The sequence below is a fragment of the Zootoca vivipara genome, chromosome 13, assembly GCF_963506605.1.
Source record: "Zootoca vivipara chromosome 13, rZooViv1.1, whole genome shotgun sequence".
NCBI lineage: Eukaryota > Metazoa > Chordata > Lepidosauria > Squamata > Lacertidae > Zootoca > Zootoca vivipara.
Window position 1 is genome coordinate 43211549 of NC_083288.1, and position 16674 is coordinate 43228222.

Genomic DNA, 16674 nt, shown 5'->3' on the forward strand with positions numbered 1-16674 from the left:
GAGTCTGAAGACATGATATTGACCATTAATCAGAAATGGCATAATTAGAAATACATCTCTGGTCCCTCCAAAATGCTATGCTTTTCTCCACATAAAGATGCCTTGGTTTAAATGTTAAGTTAATGTTGTGCATCAGTTATGTTTGCTTAAAAGGTTTCCAGTTCAAAGAAACATGTTCCCTCTACAATTGTTCCAGTGTCATCATTAAAATTAACTTACAGTTGATCCCTGGGAACACTATGCCATGTCATATAGAGATTGTCACTATTATTATTTATTAAATTTATATACAACCCTTCATCAAGAAACCACAGGGTGGTTTACAGAATGAAACACATATTAAACACTATTATAATAGTAAAAGTGGGGAGGGGGGGCAAAACTCATCCTGCTTTAAAAGGCCACAGAATCATTAACAGCCAAAGATGAATGTTTTCACGTGGTGCCAAAATATATGCAGGGGAAATCACTCTGCAAACAGAGACCCGCCACAGAAAAGGCCTGTTATTATGTTGCCACCCTCCAAACCTCCCTTCTTCATATGCCTCCTCCCCCGTTACATATCTTTAGGTGCCAGGTGTTTGATTATGGGTTGTTTTTATTGATGTTTAATATGCGGCAAACCGCTTTGAGATTTTTCTTAAAAATATAAAGCGGTATAGAAATGAAAATAATAAACAAATAAAAACATTGTTTGGCTCATTGAACAATCTATGGCCTCCGACCTAGACTGTGTCTGTGGGGGGTGGGAATTTTGTTTTCATTTGTCACTATGGTATGCATTTTTGTGCTTTTATATTGTAAACTGTCCTGTGATTCTCAGATGAAGGATTGCACAGAAATTTTATTTTTATTAATCATCATCCTCACATGGTCCTGGCCAGTTCAAATAAGGAGAGGCTGTCTTTGAGGTATTGTGGTCCTGAGCTGCATAAGGCTTTATACATAAAAACCAGTACTTTGAGATGCGGCCAGAAGCTAATTGGTAGCCAGAATTTGTGCTTTTTGTTCAACCTGGCCACTAAATTCTGCACGAGCAAAACTGTTCTGAGCTGTCTTCAGAGGCAGCATCATGCATGGTAATCTAACCTAGAGGGTACCATAGTATAGACAACTGTTAGACTACCTCTGTCCAGATAGGGGTGTAGCTGGGCCATCAGCTGAAGAGGATGGAAGGCACTCTGTGCCACCGAGGCCACCTGAGCCTCAAGCGACAGGAATGGATCCAGACGTACCACCAAGTTACATACCTGCTCCTTCAGAGGGATTATAACACCATCTAGAGCAGGTCATATCCCATCCATTCTGTCTAAATGTTTTGCTGTCCATTTTATATCTTATATATCTTGCCCTATGAATGCTAGTATAAAAATTTAATAAATCATTTAATCATAAATAAATAAATCATTTAATAAATCAAATTTAATAAACCAGGTTCTACCCTTAAAGTAGAGCATGGGTTGCTGAAGGGTTAACAAAATATCCCAGGGTTGGAGAGGCGGGCCAGTTTGGATGGCCACATGGTTGATTGGTGGGCTGAGCTGTTGCTGGGGAATTTAGCATGTTGCAAATGATTGATTGACAGCTTTTGCATTTAAATAGGTTGAGCAAGCAGCTTTTTCCCACTTTTGCTGCTTGCATCGAATCTCCCGCCCGTCTTCCTCTTGTTTTAGGCGTTCCCCCTTGACCTTGCTGCGCCTGTCATGGGGTCGCCTGTTTTGGATCAGGGGCCTGGTAGGAATTTTGCCACTTGGCTGATTGGCTTGTGCCAGGTGGTTTTTGCCTACTACGCTGCAATAAGTCACAACTTGTAAGGTTGGCGGTTAGGCATTGGTTCAAATAAATTGGTGGAGGGGTACGGATTTTGGCTGGGCCTGCCCCTCATGGTTGCTGCTGCCTTTTAGGGGTATTCCATTAAAGGAATCCTGGGGCTCTACATGTTTGTCCATTTATCCCCGTTAGGGGCCAGGGCCATGCATGAGCCTCGGGGAGCATCTGAGGGATAAGGTCAAGGGCGTGGGCACCTGCCCCGATCTCTCCCAGAGGGTGCTTACCTACTGGCTCCCCTACTAGGCTAGTGGGAGTCAGATCTGTCACAGGCGGGGGGCAGATGGCAAGAACCAATGCCTAAGCAACCACTCACATTCAGTTGTATTTAAATAAAGTTGTGGCCAAAATTAATGCCAAAACCTCAAACTTAAATAATGTGTGATGTGTGAGTTTTTTGGGGGGAATATCTTGGTACCTTGGCACACAAATAATCACCCGTTGAAATCTCGCTTCATAGTTCTTTTCAGCTATTTCAGCTCTAAACTACATAGATCTTCATAAATCCCCCCATCGGCTACTCCTTTGTTTGAAAGTGTACTAGAGTAACATATCCACTACTATACAATGAGCTATAGCAGAGAGAAATAATTTTAAATTAGGTCTCCATAACTTATAGTGAGTTGTTTGTTTTCCTTAAGGTTTGAATGCAAAGCTCTTTCCAATTGCGTGCCGAGGCCCCCAGAAAATTCCTCCCAATAACTCAGACAGACACTTCATTTTTGGTTTAGTTTTGGCATTATTTTGGCCACAACTTTATTTAAATTACAATTTTAAATTGAGTGTTGGCCATAGGCTTTGGTTAATCTTCTGCCCCACGGTGGGACAGGACCAGCTCCGACTTTCCTACGGTAGGAAAGTCAAGTACACACCTGATAGTGAGGAGATAGCTGTGTCCAGGCCGTCTCCCCACCAGAGATGTTCCCCAAGTCTCATGCTCTGTATTGTCCCCAGCCCCGCACCATTGCGGGTGTGTAAGGACGAGAGCCCCGAAGCCCCAGGATTCCTTTAACAGAATACTTCTATAAGAGCATCCCCGAGGGACATGTACCTCCATGCGATACCCCTCCAAAATTTATCAACCAAAGCCTAACCGCCAACCTAACAAGTTGTGACAATTTGCTAAGCAGTAGGCAAAAACCAAATGGCAACAGCCAATCAGCCAGATGGCAAAATTCCTACTGGGCCCCCGAATACAGGCAACCCCATAAGGCAAAGCAAGGTCACTCTAAACCTGCAAAAGAAAAGGAGGTGGGCGGGAGGGAGATTCAATCACCAAGCAAGATTATGGCTGGATTCTAAGACGCTGAGATTTAAGCACTCGCCCTGTCAATCAAAGTATTGCTACATGCATTTTACCCCAGCAACACTCAGCCCTCCAATTGCCTCGGCTCCCTTACTTTAGACCCACCCCTAATCACACACACAAACTTTTCTGCTAGGCCCTTCCGCAACACTCATTATTCCCTATAGGGGTTAATGAGCTTTAGCTTATTGGGAATTGAAATGTGCAGGTAATGTCCAACCAAATCAAAGTGTGGAACAGCCTAAACTTGAGCAATGGGAGCAGTGGTGGCCCCTACCATCTCAACTTTCAGGGGCACCCTTGCTGACACCAAGATCCAGCGCCCCCCACCTCTCACCTTCTGTTGGACTTCATGGTTGTGGTTTCTGCTACAGTGCCACAGAAGCTTCACACCCAGTGTGACCAAACTGTGTGACCAAGCCAACAGTTTGACTGCTCACTCAAGAAGAATATTAACAACAGATTATGCCACTGCAATAAGCCTTACATTGGTTGCCAATGAGGAGGAAGAGGAGGAGGAGGAGGAGGAGGAGGAGGAGGAGGAGGAGGAGGAGGAGGAGAAGAAGAAGAAGAAGAAGAAGAAGAAGAAGAAGAAGAAGAAGAAGAAGAGTTTGATACCCCGCTTTATCACTACCCAAAAGAGTCTCAAAGTGGTTAACATTCTCCTTTCCCTTCCTCCCCCACAACAAACACCCTGTGAGGTGAGTGAGGCTGAGAGACTTCAGAGAAGTGTGACTAGCCTAAGGTGACCCAGCAGCTGCATATGAAGGAGCGGAGACGCGAACCCGGTTCCCCAGATTACGAGTCTACCGCTCTTACCCACTACACCACACTGGCTCTCCACCACACTTAAAAGGTTAGCTGAAGCTGCTGTTGCTGGCGTAGGTTTAAAAAGCACTTTGCAGCTTGGGACAGGGTAAAAGGACATTTTTATTTTTATTTTTATTTTTCTTATCCTTATCCTTATCCTTACCCTAACCCTTCATAATATGTCCCACCTTTCCCCGAGTCTGGGACTCAATGTGTGGCTTACACACATAAAGTAGAACAAGCTAAAGACATAGAAAAGAGAACCATTAAAATGCAATTAAACCACAATAGAATTAAAATAACATTAAAAGATCCATTTGAAATTGACCCCTTATATGTTGAACTAATCACTACACTGTGCAAGAGAGATTCTCCTGCATCGACCATCTCATCAGGTGGTCCTTTCCTTTGAAATGGAGCTCTTACAAAATGGACCTGGGCCATTCTGCAAGCAAAGCAGGTTCATTATATGTGGGTGTTAGATTTTCTCTCTAGTTTTGTGGGACACAAGAGAGGACAGAAGAGCTTTGTCTAGAGGGGTAAAACATGATTTCCTCAATGTTTCTATTACACATAATGCCAACTAGCTTGCAATGCACCAGGGACTATGAACCATAAAATTATCTCAAGGCGCTGTGATTCAGCCTTCCTCTGGCAATAGCCACATAGCATTTTGGTGTCAACAAGCATATGCCAGAGTGAACTTCAGAATGTTTATAAAGACTACCCAGTTCCAATCAGAACTGATCTTCCACTTGTACCAACAGCCTGAGGTGCTCATAGCAACAGATTTCAGTGGAGGATGATAATGAGTTTAGACTGAAACAGGTGCCTTAATGTTAAGAAGAATAGACTTTCATCTCAGGATGGTAGAGGTACTCTTGTTGCTGCTACCTGTCATGTTCCCTCTATTTTCAGAACATCTTGCTTTGCATTGTGTGACTGACCCCATCCATGTCCAACACCAATATTATCAGCCTGGGCACTTCATCATTGGCTGTATCACTTCACAGCTATTCTCACCCTCCCTCACTCCCCTATACTTCAGGAAGAAGCCGAATGAAATGCTTGCTGATGAATATGCGTAAGAAGATTTTTCATCCTCTGGGTAAAAAATGTCCCAAGTAGGGGAAATACTAGATAACAGAAGCAACACTATGTTCAAGAAGCAATCTGCTCGTTGTGGCAGGTGCTCAATGAAACTTGTAAGATGGAAGGCAGGGAGACCAACAGTAGGTGGAGTTGGAGTCAAGAAGGAGAAGATCCACCCCTGAACTGGTTGTAAATAGAGGGGGCGGCGGCTTTGATTTCATTCACAATTAAAAACAGCCTAGCTCTTTCACAACTGCTGGAACAATAGGGGAACTGTAAAGAGCTATCCCTTCAAATTCACTCTTTCCTGAATTCCGCAATGCAGTTTTCCATCAAAGTAGTGTGTACAAAAATGCAAATAATAGGATGAAAGGTCACTATGAATACATATATTGTTACAGACGGCATACAAAAATGTGTTGCAAAACTGTGTCTTTTACACAAAATTTCATAAAATCATGAGTATGTTAGGTGGAATTTACAATGAAACATATATTTTCATATATAAGCCTCTTGAACAGAAAAGGATGACAAGTGGGGAAATCCATGAACTAATCCCCATGGGTGCATTAGCAATATTTTAGTAGGTTTACTCTTTATATACAGTACTGAACATCATATTCTTGCATTCTTTATATATTTGCCTCGCTGATTCTGTGCAGTGCAAAGCAAATATTTAATGGAATTGAAACTCCCTTCTCTTCCATACTAAATAAATATACAGATATGATGATGGACAGTGTGGATTAGTCTGCAGATTATATACCAGCAGAAGCAGGAAAGCCCATTATACGCATTATCTTTTTTCTCTTGCTTCAGCGCCGTTCCAAAGAACTACCAGCATGCCCTGTCCTTAGTCTTTGCTGTGAAGGAAGTCAATAAGAACTCCAAGATTTTACTAAACATCACTCTGGGATTCCAGATCTATGACAGCTACTTCAATGCAAGGATGACTTATCAGAATACTTTGAATCTTGTCTCTAGCCATGAGAAGACTGTTCCCAACTACAAGTGTGGCGCTGAGAAGAACCTGATAGCTGTCATTGGGGGTCTTGACTCTGAAACGTCAATCTACATGGATTCCATCTTAAGCTGCTACAAGATTCCACAGGTGACATGATTCTAAATGGGTTGAAGCATTCGCAACTGGGGCATGTTTTATTATTGTATATTCCCAGGCTTTGGGTTGTGAGTGAAGGAAGAAATGTGTGTGAAGGGAGAAAAGGATTCGTTACAAAAACAAAGCTGGTGCACTCGCTTTAGAGTGGGGAAGAGTCACCAGTTGCAGCAAGTAGGATAATATTTTGGCTTCGCAGAAAAGCTTCTGATAAAAGCAGGAGGCGCTTGATGTCAAACTTTTTTTTGGTTGTTTCAATTAATCTCATGGTGGAATTGGTTTATATGGTTTATTTTCCAGTATAAGGTCCAAGTGGAAAACAGGAGAATGAGTGTAATATAAAACTCTCAGAGTGTCCCTGGACCTAGTATCAGATGTATGTGCAACTTCTCATCACACTTGGAAGGTTCAACAGACGTTCTTAAGAATACAATTATCAATTAGGATTGGGCTAAGCGATCCTGAGCCCCATTGCTTTGTAGGATAGTGTTTCTCAAATCGTACTTGCCCTTAGCTTACAGTCCATATGTCAGAGTCCAAAAGCTAAAAAATAGGATGAAGGAGAAGGATAATAAGCAGCCTCTGGCACTGGGCCTTGATGTTAAAAGTTCTTAAAATGACCAACTTGAACAGAAACAGAGACGTAAATTACAAGGAGCTAAACAGAACTTCTGTCTCTGAATGACCTTGATCCCCTTCTCTCTCTCTCCTCTGTTCATGTCTAGGTCACCTATTCTGCAGCAGTGAGTGCAAAACAACATATTTCTTCCTTATACCAAATGGCCCCCAGTGAAGCAGATCAATACAATGGGATTGTTCGGCTTCTTCTGTATTTCCAATGGATGTGGGTTGGGGTCTTTGTTACAGCTGACAATAAAGGAGAAATGTTTGTGAAGACACTGACACACCAGTTTTCCTTGAATGAAATCTGTGCAGCCAGCATTGAAAGATTGCCAAGTGCCAGTCATTTTTTCAACATTTTTGAGGTGATGGAGAAATGTCAGGGAGTGGCCATTTCCCTGAGCAAAATCAATGTCAATGTGTTTGTTGTAAATGCAGACACTTACACCATGAAATTTTTGCAGTGGATTCTAATAGCGGGTGTAATGTCTGGTGTGGCAATAAACAAGGTCTGGGTTATGACGGCCGACTGGGATTTCTCATCAGAAACATTTCACAGAGATCTAGATATACAAAACTTCCACGGTGCCTTATCCTTTGCCATTCATTCCAGTGAGGTTAAGGGGTTCCACAGTTTCCTCCTGAACCTAAATCCCCACTCTGAGGCCGATGGCTTTATCAGGTTCTTCTGGGAACAGGCATTTGGTTGCCAATTTCTAGATGTGGAGACAGAGGAGGAATCCTGCAGTGGTGAGGAGAAGCTGGAGAGCCTTCCTGGGGCTTTTTTTGAAATGCAGATGACCAGCCAAAGCTACAGCATCTACAATGCCGTCTATGCTGTGGCGCATGCTTTACATGCCATGTTTGCATCCAGAACCAAACAGAGAGAGGTGGTACTTGGTGACTATCTGAGACCTCAAAAGCCACACCATTTCCAGGTAATGTTTAATAGGGAAAGCAATTCTTTCTTTCTTTTAATGAAAAGCCTATGCGCAAGACGAAGGCATTGAGAGTGCACACACACACTTCCACATCCATAGGGGTTGTTGCTTTCTCATTAGCTCTTTATATCTGAAATGACTTACATCTTATATGCATTTATTATTATTGGGTCTCAACACAAAGTTCCGTTATAATAAGCTGCAAAAATATATTGCTCATAAAGATTTCATCTCTTCACATACTAAATAATATTTGACAAATACAATCATCCAGACACTGTCAATAAATGTGTCAGATTGTAAAGAGCACAACCATATACAATGTCCCAAATCTTAATTCATTTCCTTCCAGCATGCTTGAGTGTCCCTGCAGGTAAGGCTTTGTGCTCTATCATCCCATTTCGATCCAATCTACCTTTCACCCTCTTCCTCTGTAGCTTCAGTCTTTCCTGAGGAGTATTTCGTTTAACAACAGTGCTGGGGACATTGTGTCTTTTAATGAGAACGGTGAACTAGAAAATGGATTTGATATTATCAACTGGTTGACTTTCCCAAATAAGTCCTTCTTACGAGTCAAAGTTGGGAAAATGGATTCTCAAGCTCCACTCGGCAGAGATTTCTCCATTAATGAAAAGATCATTAGATGGCACCAGAGTTTTAACCAGGTCTGTTTTAACTTCTAATGTCTATAGTTAGATATTTTGATCATTTTAAAAACCTGGTACATAAATTGTTGTTTGCTTCATTGAGGCTTCTCATGGTTAGGGATGGGTTGTGAACATGCCACTGTACTGCTTCTGGAACCCAAGGTTACCTAATATTGGCCAATGGAGGGCAGTTAGTGTGGTGGGTGTAGGGACAATATTAGTTCAGTGGAAAGATCTTTAAACTGCAATCTACTTATGAGAAGGGACCCAGGTGGCGCTGTGGGTTAAATCATAGAGCCTAGGGCTTGCTGATCAGAAGGTCGGCGGTTCGAATCCCTGCGACGGGATGAGCGCCCGTTGCTCATTCCCAGCTCCTGCCAACCTAGCAGTTCAAAAGCACGTCAAAGTGCAAGTAGATAAATAGGTACTGCTCCAAGCGGGAAGGTAAACGGCATTTCCGTGCGCTGCTCTGGTTCGCCAGAAGCAGCTTTGTCATGCTGGCCACATGACCGGGAAGCTGTATGCCGGCTCCCTCGGCCAATAAAGTGAGATGAGCGCCGCAACCCCAGAGTCGGTCACGACTGGACCTAATGGTCAGCGGTCCCTTTACCTTTACTTATCAGTAGACAGTGGTCTGCCACTCTGACTTCATTCCATATATTTCTGTAGGCCCCCTTTTGAGATGATTTTATAAATGTGAATAAATGTTTTTGAACTAGAAGACACCAATGATTTTATGCAGGTGGCTGCCAGAAAACCATTGCAGCTTTTTAATTTTTATTGAACAGGCCTGCAACATACTAACAGCACAAGACTTTGAACTTTAACAATTGCACTCCGATCTCAACAGTGGTCACAGAAATAATTTCAACTCTTACTCTGCACAGATTTTGTTTTCCATAACTTGTTCATACATATACACGATTCCTATCTGAAATCTATTTTACTAGTCTTAATATGCCTCAGGGGTTAACCAGAAAGAGCATCTGATACATCAATGACATTTATGTTCCACTGCAATGGAATTCAGGTAAATCAGCTCATTCCTACTCATTTGGATACACAGACAAGTTACCTCAACCAAAACTGCATTAAGAATTTATTAGATTCATAACAGTCTCATGGACAAAAAGCCACCTCATTTCAGTGGAACACCTAGTTGAGTCAAAGAAAAAAATGAGAAGAAAATGGAATACATATTCTATTGTCCGCTTTTTAAATAGGTTGTGCCCCTCGCCCTGTGTAATAACCACTGCCACCCAGGTTACAGCAGACAAAGGAAAGAGGGGGAGCCATTTTGTTGCTATGATTGTGTTCCATGTCCAGAAGGGAAGATTTCAAACCAGACAGGTAGGGGGCATCATTCTATTGCATAATTCTTATTGAAAACATCTGTTTGTTTGTTTTTAAAAGAAATATCCGATGGAGTTTACTATACTGAGAGCATTGGAAGAGGAATCCTTTAAAAGAAAGAAAGAAATGGGTATTTTAGTATTAAAAATATAATTTAAAACCTACCAAAATCTATTCTGTTTCTTTCCCACCAATCAGTTTCTGGACACGAGTCCAATATGGTGTGGAGGTATATAGCAGTGGAACAGACCCACTGACAGACCCACTTTGTCAGACCCAATTTTTCCCATATTGGAAATAACAACCGACTCTTTTTATATAGATATGAATGACTGCTTCCAGTGCCAAGAAGATCAGTATCCTAACCAAGAGAGAAACCAGTGCATCCCCAAGAAAGAAAACTTCTTATCTTATGAAGCACCTTTAGGCATCAGTTTGGCTCTTCTGGCTCTGGCTTTTTCTGCAACTACAGCTTTGGTGTTTGGAATCTTCATCAAACATCAAAAGACTCCCATTGTCAAAGCCAACAACCGGAATCTCACCTACACCCTGCTCATCTCCCTCCTGCTCTGCTTCCTCTGCTCCTTGCTATTCATTGGCCAGCCTCAGATCCCAACCTGCTATTTACGACAAACTGCTTTTGGTATCATCTTCTCAGTGGCTGTTTCTTCTGTTTTGGCTAAAACCCTCACTGTGGTTCTGGCTTTCATGGCTACCAAGCCAGGATCCAAGATGAGGAAATGGGTGGGGAAAAGATTTTCAACCTCTATTGTTCTTGGTTGTGCTTCTGTCCAGGCAAGTATTTGTATAGTATGGCTCTGTACTGACCCTCCTTTTCCGGATGTGGACATGCACTCTCTGCCTGAAGAAGTCATAGTGGAATGCAATGAAGGTTCAGCCAACATGTTCTACTATCTTCTTGGTTACATGGGATTGCTGGCTCTTGTCAGCTTTGTTGTGGCTTTCTTTGCTCGGAAGCTGCCAGACACTTTTAATGAAGCCAAATTTATCACTTTCAGCATGTTGGTGTTTTGCAGTGTGTGGCTTTCTTTTGTTCCAACCTACTTAAGCACCAAAGGGAAGTACATGGTGGCTGTGGAGATCTTCTCCATATTGGCCTCCAGTGCTGGGACCTTGGGTTGTATCTTCTTCCCCAAATGCTATATTATTGTCTTCAAGCCTGAACTCAACTCAAAAGAGCAGCTAAAAAAGAGAAATAAGTAACAGTCTAACTGTTGAAATCATATAGTGGATACTTCTTAAAATGTTTTAAGGTTTGTGTGTTTATGAAGGGTTCAGCTTTCAGGTTCTCTTTATATAAATGTTGCTTACTACCAGAAATTCATTTGTCAAAATATGGAAAACCTTGCTGTACTTGCAATAAAAATATGTTTAGCTGAAAAATTCGCTCATAAATAATGTGTTGCCAATTCTCTGGCAAAGCCCCCTTGAAAGACTGAGAGCCTGACTTTTTGAAATAGCATGTGGGATTGAAATAATAATTTATTATTGTTATGACTATGGTGTAACTATGGAGCTGACTGTGTGAAATTGGTCTACGGTTTTGGCAATCACTTTCAATGGAATGATAAAAGTATTTATGGGGGGAGTAAAGATGCTCTTGCTGAAATATCAGTTAATTAGTAGTTGGAATGAGATCAGAAGGGAAGTTTGGATATGTGCCCGGATCAAAATGGTGAAGGGTCAAGATCTCCCCTTTGTTTGCTTCAGTTGTGATACATCGTGAATCGACTCTGTGAAAACTAAAGTGAATGCCGCAGATGAAAATGATGGATTACAAAAGGAAAAAATAAAATAAAGAAGAAGAAACTCACTTCACACAGAACATTAAAGGACTAAGCCGCTTGATAAATGAACTAAGAGGCTGTTAAAAATAAACGAAGGATTAATACCAGAAATGCTTTATTGAAACTTTTTGAACCACCAAGGAATGCAGTAGAATGGGAGATCATCACTCCTCAAATTTCAGAGCATGGGAATCATCCAAAAAGATATATAATTGGGCAGAAAATTGGGATTTTTTTATTGTATTATACTTCGGAATATATTTACTGTGTTTTTTATTGGATTATTAAGCTGGAAAAGTTAATAAATATTATTTCTAATAAATAATTAAACAAACAAACAAACAAATGTTTTAAGGTTTGTATGTTTGGGAAGGGTTTAGCTTTCAGGTTCCCTTGATATAGATGTTGCTTACTGCCAGAACTTCAGTTGTCAAATTATGGAAAACCTTGCAGTACTTGCAACTTGCTCCAGTATAAAAAATATGTGGAGTTTAGCACTAGCTGAAAAATTGGCTCATAAATAATGTGTTGCCAATTCCTTGATTATTGTGAAAAATTCTGTGCAGTATGGTGGGGTTTTTATCATGTACAGAACACAACAAATATAGACACAAAGGATTCCCTCTCCATGAAATTTGGCCTTCCTAATGGTTTTAAGTACTCTACTTATCTAATTTAAATCTATTTCAGATAAATTTCTTATATGTATTTGCATTTGCACACCTATTATTTTTATTGTATTGCTCTGCTTGATTTACTGCAATTCATTAATATAGAACATGTGACAGTAGAGATGTAAGAGACCTTAAGGTCATTCAGTCCCAACTCCTGAATGCAGGAATCTCAGCTAAGGCACCCATGACAGATGGGCATCCAAGCTCTGCTTTACAACCTCCAATGAAGATGAGTCCACTACTAACTGATGGAGTCCCTTCCACTGTCTGTCAACCTTTACTGACAGAAAGTTCTTCCTGATGTTTAGTCGTGGAATCTCCTTTCTTGTAACTTGAATCCATTGGTTTGGGTCCTACCCTCCAGAGCAAGAGAAAACAAGCTTTCTTGAGACAGCCCTTGAGATATTTGAAATATAAACATTATATAAAGATATTAAACATATGGTGGCTAAACATATACAGCCCATTCAACTGTTTCTCCTAAGGCTTGGTTTCCAGACCCTTGATCATCTTGATTACCCTACTCTGTACACACTCCACCTTGTTAACATCCTTCTTCAATTGTGGTGTTCAGAATTGGACCAGTAGTCCAGGTGTGATCTGATCAAGGCAGAATAGAGTGGGACTATTACTTTCCTTGATTTTGGACCCTGATGCAGCCTAGAATAGAATTAGGTCTTTGTTTGCTATTGCATCATACTGTTGACTCATGTTGAACTTGTGGTCCACCAAGACCCCTAGATCCTTTCCCCATTTACTGCTAGAAAGCCAGGTTTCCTCCATCTTATATTTGTGTGTCTGGTTTTTCTGCCTAAGTGCAGAACCTTATGTTTATCCTTATTGAAATTAATTTTTTAACTTGGTCCAAGTTCTCCAATGTGTTATGGTTATTTTGACTTCTGATTCTGATCCTGTGAGAGCAACTGTCAAGTTTTACAATGAGCAGGAGGATTATTCTGGTGCTTGTGTTGGTAGTGCTGTTCTCTCATATGGTGTGCAAATTCCATAATTTTAAGTGCATTGCAAATGATCCTGTTTATGTCCTGCATACATGGCACCAGCCAGGTGAAATCTTTCTTGGTTGGATTATGTCTTTTATTATTGTTGACCTCAAGAGACACCACAACCCAGGAGCATGTTAATGTTCCATTGTAAACCACTATTTCTCCCTCCTCCCTGAAATGTGCTCGGATTATATTTCATAAGTGATTCCAATTTTATCCCCGTCAAATGGTGTGTTTACTTTGAGGGAGCCCTGCCCCAGATTGAAAAGAACTTTCATCACCATCTCAAGTATCTTGCCCCCAAAGGGGCTATTTGTCACTGGGCACCCACGCTGCCTTGCCCGTGTGATCGGGGGTGCCTGGGCAGTGTGACGTCAGCAGGCCATGCGCACATGCCATGGGGTGTTCTGACATCACTTGCACACATTGTGGGGTGTGTTGACGTGTCATGCAGATGCCCCATGGCTTGCGCACGGGTCACGGCATGCTGACACAAACCACATGTTAACACTGGCCAAGTTCTCAGTGAGCTATTTCTTCCTTCCTTTGTTAGTCATGATGCTGGACCTGAAAACCTTTTCATGCAAGGCATTTTCTATACTTTGGAATATTTCCTTCTCTGGAGCATAATGGAACACAAGCCTTTCCATTTTCTCCTGGCTAATCCACTATTATTTGGATTATTATGGCCTGGCTAATCCACTATTATTTTCACACCCATTCAGATCTTCCTGAAACCAGGTGCTCTGCCCGATCTGCTAAGGAACAGATAATATCTTCTCAAGGGGGAAAAACATATTTTCTTCGATGATTCTGCTGCACATGGTGCCACAGACCTTGCAATCCCTCCCCCGGGACTGTGTACCATGTTATTATCTTAACACACAGCAATTCATTCTTTCTCTAGCAATATCCATATGGAATTTTGAAGCCCATATGCCACAGAGAAACAGCAGAATGCTTATAAAAAACCAACCCAGTGCCAATGACATGGATTCTAACATTTACACACAGAGGCTAGAGCTGCCAAGGAAACAGAAGGTATGGTGACATTGGGCATTTCAGACTGAAACAGGTGCTTTATTGTTAAGAGGAGAAGGTCATCTCAAGATGTTATGCTTACCCTTCTGGACCTTACTCATGGTGTTCCCTCTATTTTTGACACGTTCCGCTTTGCATTGTGTGATTGACCTCTTCCACGCCCAACACCAGTATTACCAGCCGGGGCACTTTGTTATTGGTGGCATCACTTCACAGTTCTTCTCACCTGCCTTCACTTCAATAGACTTCAAGGAGAAGCCAAAGGAAACAACTGATGATGAATATGCGTAAGAACCCACAACATTTCCCATTTCTGCTGCAGCCATATTTTATCCTAATGCACTTTTGTCCTACTCTGCCCTTCAGCTGTTGTGTCATAAATTTCATGCGGTTCTCCACAGAAAGGTCATAAGAACTAGCAAATGTAAGAAAGGCCCTGCTGGCTCTGGCCAAAGGACCATATGATCTACACCAGGGTTCCCCAAACTAAGGCCCAGGGGCTGGATGTGGCCCAATCGCCTTCTAAATCCGGCCCACGGACGGTCCGGGAATCAGCATGTTCTTACATGAGTAGAATGTGTGCTTTTATTTAACATGCATCTCAGGGTTATTTGTGGGGCCTGCCTGGTGTTTTTACATGAGTAGAATGTGTGCTTTAATTTAAAATGCATCTCTGCGTTATTTGTGGGGCATAGGAATTTCTTCATATTTTCCCCCTGAAATATAGTCTGGCCCCCCACAAGGTCTGAGGGACAGGGGACCGGCCCTCTGCTGAAAAAGTTTGCTGAACCCTAATCTACACTGTGATCTGACAGTGGCCAACCAGATGGCCATGAGAAACCCATAAACAAGTCCTGACCATTACAGGAGACTTCTCAGCTCCCATTCCCAGAAACTGGGATTGAAAGGCATAGTGCCTCCATTGGTGGGGAAAGAACATAACCACTCTGGTTAGTAGCTATCTCCCTCATTAAAAAGGTAACATCTTCATTTAAACTCATATAAGTTGGTAGCCATTGCTAACTCTTGTGGGAATGTATTTCACAGTTTACCTAAGTGCTTACTTTCTTTTTTCTTCCCTGGATCTTTCAAAATTCAGTTACCGTACATTGCATGTCCTCCAATTCTTATGGGATATGAGCATTTCCTCAAATTCTTATGTGTGTTTGTGTGTGATTTATCCACTTTCAAATCATGAGGTCTGTCCAGCAGAAGCAACAAAACCCACCACATGCATAATCCCTCTATTGTTGTGTGCATTTGTGGCTTTATTCTGCAATAAAAAATCAGGAGGAAAACCAGGCATTTCCAGAAGCACATAATGGATTTTCACAGTACTGCTTTTCATATCCCCTTCAGTGCTTCAATAACCTCTCTTGAATTTGCCAGCATGGAAGAGAAGCAGGTGTTCTTTTTTTATAAATAATACAGGAATAGATTTAATAATCTGAAGGCAGCCCTGTTTAGGGAAGCTTTTAATATTTAATAGATTATTTTTATATTCTGTTGGAAGCCACCCAGAGTAGCTGGGGAAACGCAGCCAGATGGGCGGGGTATAAATAATAATAAGTTGTTGTTGTTGTTGTTGTTGTTGTTGTTTCAGCGCAGTGACAAAGAACTACCAGCATGTCCTTTCCTTAGTCTTTGCTGTGAATGAGGTCAACAAGAACCCCAACATTTTAGCCAACATCACTTTGGGCTTCCAGATCTTTGACAGCTACTGTGATGCAAAGATGACTTATCAGAATACTTTGAACCTCATCTCTCATGATAGGAAAACCATCCCCAACTACAAGTGTGGTCTTGAGAAGAACTTGATAGCTGCCATTGGGGGCCTTGACTCTGAAACTTCAAGCCACATGGCCTCCATCTTGGACCTTTATAAGATTCTACAGGTAGGACGAGTGTGGCTGGAATGAAGATTCCACAACTATGGCATATGATTTAGCCTTAGTGTATATTCCCAGGGCATTGGGAGGGGGAGAAGGAAAGGAGAATATTTTTGACTGGTTAAAACAAATAAGTCTTGCTTATTCTTAATATTTTAAATATTAAATAACATATAAATATATTGTATATATATAAATAACATATAAATAACATATAAATAAATATATATAAACATATAAATAAATAAATAAATATATAAATATATAAACATATAAATAAAATATAAATATATTGTAAATATATATTAAATATAAATATATAAATATATTAAATAACATGTTGTTGTTTGTTGTTTAGTCATTTAGTCATGTCCGACTCTTCGCGACCCCATGGACCATAGCACGCCAGGCACTCCTGTCTTGCACTGCCTCCCGCAGTTTGGTCAAACTCATGTTCGTAGCTTCTAGAACACTGTCCAACCATCTCATCCTCTGTCGTCCCCTTCTCCTTGTGCCCTCAATCTTTCCCAACACCAGGGTCTTT

At 41.3% G+C, this 16674-nt stretch overlaps 1 protein-coding gene across 1 annotated transcript; it reads left to right on the top strand.

Moving 5' to 3' along the window:
* The first annotated feature begins 5007 nt into the window (after window positions 1-5007).
* On the top strand, window positions 5008-10938 carry LOC118078233 (vomeronasal type-2 receptor 26-like). The gene is made up of 6 exons (XM_060281300.1): window positions 5008-5027; window positions 5855-6146; window positions 6878-7711; window positions 8152-8379; window positions 9585-9711; window positions 10037-10938. The coding sequence occupies exons 1-6, from the start codon at window positions 5008-5010 to the stop codon at window positions 10936-10938; spliced, it is 2403 nt and encodes an 800-aa protein (XP_060137283.1).
* The last annotated feature ends 5736 nt before the right edge of the window (window positions 10939-16674 follow it).

What these genes read in the sequence shown, in the direction of transcription:
- LOC118078233 (XM_060281300.1), top strand. Translation starts at nt 5,008, where the DNA reads ATGCTTGCTGATGAATATGC. An exon ending in ATGCTTGCTGATGAATATGC is followed by an intron (nt 5,028 to 5,854) that starts GTAAGAAGATTT and finishes CTCTTGCTTCAG; the next exon opens with CGCCGTTCCAAAGAACTACC. An exon ending in AAAAGCCACACCATTTCCAG is followed by an intron (nt 7,712 to 8,151) that starts GTAATGTTTAAT and finishes CTTCCTCTGTAG; the next exon opens with CTTCAGTCTTTCCTGAGGAG.